The sequence below is a fragment of the Terrapene carolina genome, unplaced genomic scaffold (genome assembly GCF_002925995.2).
Source record: "Terrapene carolina triunguis isolate 2854851 unplaced genomic scaffold, T_m_triunguis-2.0 Scaffold33723, whole genome shotgun sequence".
Classification (NCBI taxonomy): Eukaryota; Metazoa; Chordata; order Testudines; family Emydidae; genus Terrapene; species Terrapene triunguis.
In genome coordinates this window covers 4,585,570-4,593,677 of record NW_020698074.1, presented here as the reverse complement: position 1 = coordinate 4,593,677, position 8,108 = coordinate 4,585,570, and the positions used below count along the sequence as shown (strand labels likewise).

General features: G+C 46.8%; 1 protein-coding gene across 1 annotated transcript in view; it reads right to left on the bottom strand.

The window, feature by feature from the left end:
* Positions 1-8,108, bottom strand: part of LOC112104953 (protein PTHB1) — a 471,161-nt gene that overhangs the window by 195,699 nt on the left and 267,354 nt on the right. The window contains exon 20 of the mRNA XM_029914226.1: positions 4,765-4,987. Within this exon, the coding sequence (XP_029770086.1) occupies positions 4,765-4,987 (223 nt within the window). The remainder of the gene's footprint in view (positions 1-4,764; positions 4,988-8,108) is intronic.

Genomic DNA, 8,108 nt, shown 5'->3' with positions numbered 1-8,108 from the left:
GTCTCCGGAGCCCTGCTGCTGGAGCCCTGGGGTAGCGGCGGCAGGGCTCCGGTGACTATTTAAAGGGCCCGGGGTGGTAGAGGCAGCGGGAGCCCCGAACACTTTCAATAGCCACCGGAGCCCTGCCGCCGCTACCCCAGGGCTCCGGCAGGCTCCGGGGGCTATTTAAAGGGCCCGGGGCTCCCACTGCCTCTACCGTCCCAGGCCCTTTAAATTGTCCCCGGAGCCCTGGGGTAGCGGCAATGGGGCTCCAGCGGCGATTTAAAGGGCCCTGGACTCCAGCCCTTTAAATTGCTGCCTCAGGAAGCCGGTCCACCCCGGTATGGCGCACCAGCTCTTGCCGGCAGGGGTGGCAGGTTTGTAGAAATGTTGGTGGTGCCCAGAACCTGCCCCTGCCCAAACTCTGCCCCCCCCCAAACTCAACCCCCCACCTGCCCAAGGCTCTGGGAGGGAGTTTGGGTGGGGGAGGACGTCTGGGGTGCAGGCCCTGGGCTGGGGCAGGGGACTGGGGTGCAGGAGGGGTGCAGGCTCTGGGAGGTAGTTTGGGGATGGGAGGGGTTGCGGAGGGAGGGGGTGCAGGTTCTGGGAGTGAGTTTGGGGATAAGAGGGGGTGCGGAGGGAGGGGGTGCAGGGGTGAGGGCTGTGGGTGGATTTGGGGTGTGGCTGGGGATGAGGGGTTTGGGGTGTGGGAGGGGACTCAGGGCTGAGGCAGAGAGTTAGGATGCATGGGGATGAGGGCTCTGGCTGGGGCTGGAGATGAGGGGTTTGGGGTGTTGGAGAGGCTCAGGGCTAGGACAGAGGGTTGGAGTGCGGGGGGATGAGGGCTCTGGCTGGGGGTGTGGGCTCTGGGGTAGGGCAGGGCTGGGGTGAGTTTGGGGTGCAAGAAGGCTGCCCTGGGACTGGAGCCAGAGAGGAGGACTCCCCCCAGCCCTCTCCCTGCCGGCAGCAGCGAGCTCTGGGGTAGCGACCCGCTTCTCCCCCCCCGGCAGCACACTCACCCCCACCACTGTCACTGCACATGCTCCTAGGGCCCCTCTCAGGTCCAGGAATCCCCCTCGCCTCCCCTGTGGTGGGTGCCATGCCGGAGGGGCTGCCATCACATGTGCGCCTCCTCCCCTGCTGCTGCCCCTCACTGTAGCCTCACTGGGGGTGGGGGATGGGGCTGCCCCTTCTCAGTGTGGGGCAAGAGCGGTGATTGCGGGCAGGGGGGGCAGCAGTACTGGTGGAGGGTCCCACCGGAAAATGAAAGGGTCTGACGGGGAAGGGCAGCCTGCCCTGGCAGTAGTGGAAGGGGGGGGACTAGGACCCTGCGGCGGCAGTTAATGCAGGCAGGCAGCATGGAGCTGCAGGGGACGGGGAGAGACAGGCTCTGCTCCGGGACCCAGAGAGGTGCACGGGGGCAGAAAAGGGGGGCTGGGGTGCACTCAGGGGACGTGTGGGGGGGGCAGCAGGTAGGGCCAGGGGGGAGACCCTGCCCCGAACATACATGGAGCCGGGACCCCAGACCCTCAATATTGCTGGAGCCAGGAGGAGGAGTCAGAGAGGGAGAGAATGCTCCATTTTCTTGCCGGTAGCTACTGCATCTTTTCTTACCGGTCCTCCGTACCGGCCCACTTTCACCTCTGTCCACACCCCAACATCCTCCCTTCACCCACTGAACACCTCACCAGCCCTCTACCTGAGAGTCCCAGCTTCAAATACAGCATCCTTACATCCTTCACTCCTAATATATGAACCCCTCCCATCCTGACAGGCCACAATATGGCCCTATACCTTACCGAAAGTAAGTGAATGGCCTTTATTCGACAACATGCCACAAAGTTCTTAAATTATGCACATTAAAGATCTTATTCAATGTACAGACTCCCCTCATCTTCCATGGTCTTTAGATCAGGTCCTAGAAGTTTCTAGTAGTAGCATGGATGCTTAGAATTAGAAAGTTCCATACTTAACTGATTCGTCTACTCCACAAGTTCCACCTTAACCAGAAAACTGTCCTTCTACTAGCATTCCCCCAATATTATTTCATCCCAATCAGGCTTCAATCTTTAAATTAGATCATTAAAACTTGCCTAATATTTTGAGTTTCTGATTAATTTGAACTCAGAAACATTAGGTTAGACTGATCCTGTGTCTAAATTAAGACTTTTCTAGCACTTACATCAATAAAGCTGTCTTTAACTTTTCACTGTTACTCTGACAGGTGTAACTGTTAAGGGTCAAATGAAAACTCATTCAGCAAGAGCTGCAGCAGTGATAGTAACAGGCTTTCATTCATTCTGTTACCAAGATTCCAAGAATATAACAGGATCAGTGATGGAAGACACAGCCTCATGGGGGCTTCAGCACTGAATACGGTCTCAATGATGCTTGTTATGAAATTGGTGTTAATAGCCCTACACTGGGAGTCTCAGAAGCTAAGGGATCACTGACCCTTTGGAAGTAAATGGGTGTGCTAAATGCTCAACTGAAGCACTTAGTGTAGTAAAAATGGCTGCAGACAAAAGAAGGGGCTGGATGGCTGGAGCCACCTGACAAGATCCTACCGCCCCCAAGGGACAGTGGAGCTAATGGCTTTTTTAACATTTTAAACCCAGGACCTGGAAAAATATTCTGTGGGAGCTCACAGGAGACTCTGACTTCTCCTGTGAGTCTGTTTGAGTCTCTGGAGAAGGAGAAAGGCAGAAAACTGCTTCTTCTGATAGGGCAAAGACCCTATCCCAAAGGCTTCTACGAACAAGAGTTGCCTGGATACAGTTTTGTTCCTATCACTGTCCAGGGAAACAGGAAACACACACATACACAGGGCCAGCTCCAGGCGCCAGTGGAGCAAGCTTGTGCTTGGGGCGGCAGATTCCAAGGGGCAGCATTCCATCTAATCCTTTTTTTTTTTTTTTTTGCGCTTCACCGCTTTGGCCGCCCCTGCAGGTTTTTTCTTTTTGGTTTGCTGCTCCCGCTGCCCTGTAGGGGGTGGCGGCGTGGAGGACGGGAGCGCCCTGCAGCAAGCCCAGCAGGGCAGCCCGCGTCCTTCCCTGACTGCCGACCGGAGTGGCGCAGAGCCCCCCCGGCAGGCGACGCGCACGGAGGGGCCGCGTGGCAGTGCCCCGCTTAAGGAAGCCCTGGGGGCCCCCCTTCTCTCTCTCCCCCCGCTAGCCAGGGTGCGCACTCCGCTGCCCGGGGTCTGCAGGGCTGGGAGTCCCCCTGCACCCACGCTCCCGCCGCCCCGCAGGTATTTTGTTTTTGTTTTTTCTTTCCTTCACTGCTCCGGCCAGCCAGTTTGTTTCCCGCCCCTTCCCTGCTCCAGCTGGGGGCAGGTTTGTTTCCTGCCCTCCCCTCCCCTTTGCCACTCCAGCCGGCCGGTTTGTCCCCCACTCCCCTTTGCTGCTCCGGCCGGCCGGTTTGTTCTTCCCCTCCCCCGCCGCTCCGGCTGGGGGCCGGTTTGGTTTTCCCCCCCCCCCCCCCCCCCCCCCCTTTGCTGCTCCAGCCGGCCCGGCGTTTTTTGCTTGGGGCGGTAAAAAAGCCAGAGCCGGCCCTGCACACCACACACACACACACACATATATATATATACACACACACGTGTGCATGTACACACACACTGTACATGAATTACACTAAGAAAATACCCTGACTCCTTGTCACCGATTTCTCATCCAAACGGAAACCACCCTGCAATTCCCAGGGATTTGGAGCAATCAAATTTTTGAATTGCTCCGCTCCGGCTCCGCTCCAGCTCCGGGCAAAAACCTACTGGTCCGTGCTCCAGCTCCGGGCTCCACTCCAAAGCCCTGGCAATACCCTGAATTTCATCTTCCACTTGCCCAAAGGAGGTAACACTCCTTTAAAACAGTCTAAATTTTTTTATATTGATTGCATTTATATAGGACTGTTGGCCTATTTTTCCAGCCCAGAAAGGACTAATGGCAGGCCTAAAAGTTTGATCATGCCCTTCTTTCAAGGCACAGTTTATTCTTCAAACACAATAAAACAGTTCAATATAAGTTCCATATGTATACCTGGCCTTTCCCATGACCCAGGTCTCAGTTCTTGAGGTAAATGAACCTCTAACCCATTTACAGCCTCCTTGAGGGCACCCCAATTAGGTCTTAGATTTCTAGCCATCGCCTTTCTCCGTCCCCCAACTCTCTTCCCGTAGACCAGGTGATTTAGGCTATTCTGCAATTCACTGTGATAACCCCAGCAGGTCTGTCTTTAGTTCAGCATCTGCCATCCTGTCCTCCCAAGGGAAATGACAGCGTTAACTAGTGAACAGCCAGTATGCATAAAGCAAAGTATTACTTATTCAGAACGAAAGCACTGTAGTGAAAACAAATCATAATGCAACAAACAAGCTTACTACATGCATCCTTAGCAGGTATCATCATTTTCCACATGGAGAACCTGGTAGGTTTCAAGGTACTTTAAATATGGTAGCTACTGATCAAATTTAGACCAACTTTAGCTTGAAATAGTTTTATTCTCTAATCCACTTTTTATTAGTTAGAAGAAAAACATAATGGATCATATTATATTTAATACCACAGAAAAAAAAACCATATTGTTCTAAAAACACATGGCATCAAAATTCCAGAAGAATATTTATTCAGTGGTTATCCTGGAATTTCTGAGAGGGAAAGGAAAGGCATTTCTCCTGGCCTTTCTCATTTCAGTGTAAAATAAACTCCAAATCTAATCAAAGGTACATTCTTTTTAGTTTGAATATATGCACACATTTTGAATGAAGAACATGTAGTAATATCTTACCTGGCATGACCATAGTTTGCTGAATATTTGTGTCTGTACTTAAACATAGGCGACCACCTTTGGCCAATCTATCACAGAGCAAGGTGATGTGTTTCTTCAGCCTGCTAGTATCTTTGGGTATACTCAACTGAGTGGTGAGAGTCAGGGCCTGTTCTTTAGAGCTCTTGGACAGACATGTTCTCAGCAAATGAGAGATAGCAGCATCCACGCTTTCTTCCCAACCCTGGATGAAGGAAAAATAAACTAGATAAAATGAAATGTAAAATCCTCCTCCTGATTTTAAACATACAGTACTGACAAATATATAAAACTCAAAATGATAAAGAAAAGTTTTAGACAATACTGATACACAAAATGAACTTGGCTTAATGAACTATCATGAAAACAGAATTTTCAAAGTTTGTGGACATAAAAAAATAACTAGTAAAACTGATAAAAATGAAATTTATCTCAAACGCTAAAACTAAATGGGGTCAGAAAGAGAAATAAAGGAAATTATGAGAGGATGGTCAAACTGAATACTCATTAAATAATAAAAATCAGACTTTACTGTAAGCAAAATTTAGAAACAGATCTAGAAGAAATATATGTAAACACAAATGTTACAATATTTACCAAAAAAAATTGGAGAGGGCAGAGCTGTGTTCACCCAGTTATTTTGCTTTTGGAATTACCAGCTAATATTCCACAAATTTAGGAGGAAACAGTTATGTAATTTATATTTGTAAATAGCAGGAACAACATGGTGAATGGGAAAGTATATTCATAGCTATCCCATTGATCCTCCCCTCCAAGAAAAAGTCACTTAATTTTTAGTATTAAAGTTTTTAAAGCACTTGCTTAGTAGCATTGTCTAAATGATTTTGGAGCAAATTCTGCCCTGAGTTGTACCCAAACAATCCTACGTATTCAACGGATTGCATGAGTAAAACTAAGGGCTGAATTTGTTTCGAAACCACACCAGGGTTTTCTGACCGGATTTCTTTTCCATGAACAGCGAAAAAAAATAATGATTTCTTTGACTAAAATATTATGAGGGAGAATGTGCAACCACTGATATAGCTTCTTAGAAATTAAATAAAATATTAGAGCTTTCATACTCATAGTGAAAATCTATTCTATAAAAACTCTTCTATCTCTGACCCACAGATTGGGCACTGAAATCTAATCACAGTTGGGATAGAAAAAGCACTAAAGCCAGGCCCTCCAGAGATGCTACAAAACATGACAAATTATAGAACAAAATGTTATACATTTTGAGGATTCACTAGAAGACAAAAATGTCCATAGTTTTATTCTTGTCAGGTGTGCATCTTTCTCTACATCACCAAAGTTTCTAAATTTTTCTAAATTTTAGACTGGTTCAATGAAAATCTTGGGAAGGTCCTAAACATATCACCTGCCTCTTCTGAGCCCAAGCATTATTAACTGGGGTAAGGGTCCAGATCCTGAACTGGTGTCCATTTATAGTAACTGAGGATCAGGCCCGGTATTTCCCTCCAAATAAGTTATAAAAATACAAGCAAAAAGAATCATTTAAATAAGAAAACCAAAACACAAACTAACTAAAGTCAGGAAATTAAAAGTGGCTAGCATTCTCTCCTTAGCTCACACATGTATGTTTTATTTTGTCTCACAGCCTTAATAATTTGTAAATCTAGTTTTTGTATTTAATTTCCATGTAAATCTGGTGTTTCAATAGACCATAAAACCACTCTTTCCAATTCAAGGATTGTTGACCTAATAAGTCAAATCGACTGCAAAAGAGCCTTTATGATTGGCAAAGGAATATGAAAACTACCTCTAAATGAAACGTCTCTATGGAATTGTTGTTCAGGTGACTTTGTACAATTAAGAATTAATTGTCTTGAATAATACAGTATATGTTTGCAACTTTTATTACTGAAAGAGCGGGGAGGACTAAGGAAGTGGGAATACACCACCATGTATGTACTGAAAAGCAATTAAGGTCTGAAAGGGAAAAGTGTGCTATACTACTATATATAAATACCCCACATAAAGGTCTGATTCAACACTCAGGCTCATAACACAGAACTCTGATTTTTTTAATAACTTATATGTTTGAGAGCTGACAGCAAACACTTATGTTAGGCAGGTCAGATGTGGGTAGTCTATTATCCTCCAGGAAACATTGCCAGATCTGCAACTCTTCACAGTTGTTACAGCAGAATCACAAAGGCGGCATTATTGAGAGGCTTAAGGCACAGCACACAAGTTCTTCATATCATCATCTGAAACAGGTATATCAGGAAGACCCAATTTATTGAATATAATTTGTTCCAGACTTGCTCGAACAAACAATGCTACCGAACTTCCTCTGATTTGTAGCCAAAAGGGAAAGGTTTGTCTTCATCCTTTTGCTTCTGTGCCCAGATATAATGATAAGCTCATTTGGAAAATAGGTAAAATAGCGTTTTTATACTTTTTAGCCAAATCAGAGATACAAATCTAGAATTTGGAGATTTAATATGGATCTGTGACAATATGCAAGACTGTGAGCACATAAATCAGTGAGTTACACTCATCAATATATGTTATTATACACCTCATGGCCCCCATGTAAACATCAGGTGATTTCTATGTGTGAAAGTTAATGAACTGTGGATCTCTTTTTGGCATGGCGGTGGATCCTGGATGCATAACCTTTGGATGACATCAAGGCCTTCCCACTCTCTTAACATGGTGGAAGATCTAAAATGATGTTCTCTCTTAAGTAGATGATTATCCTTCTGTATTCCAAAAGTCTAGGAAATAAAACAGAATCCCCTCCAGACAGGAGCATGGACTAGCTGGTGAGACATTTCAAACCTCTGTTATCCATGATCATCAACGTTCAAACACTCCTAAATGCCCCCTCCCTCTATAGACATTACTCACAGATCACTATAATGTATTCAGTGCTACGAGAGGAAGTTAGGTAGCTGCAGTGCTGGAGTTGCAGTGTAGAAGCTGTTCAGCTACATCACACAGAGTTTCTATATGGACCAAGACTGAGGCTTATGAAAGCACCTTACGTTCAAAGCTCCCAAATTGGCCTAACTTTCAAAAGCACTTAGCACCCAACAGCTCCTGTTGAGTTTAATGAGGCAGAATTTCTGGCACATGGAAGTGAGAAGCATGGCTGTGCCCCAGAGTTTCCCTAGCAATAGGGCTGAACTGCCTCCTGCATCCACACAGACGAGATCCAGTTGATAAGTGACAGATTGAAGGAGATATGATCAGGGCCGGTGCATCCACTAGGCAAACTAGGCAGCCGCCTAGGGCGCCAAGATTTGAGGGCACCAAAAAGCAGTGCCCAAAATGTCTGGGATGCTCACCCGGAG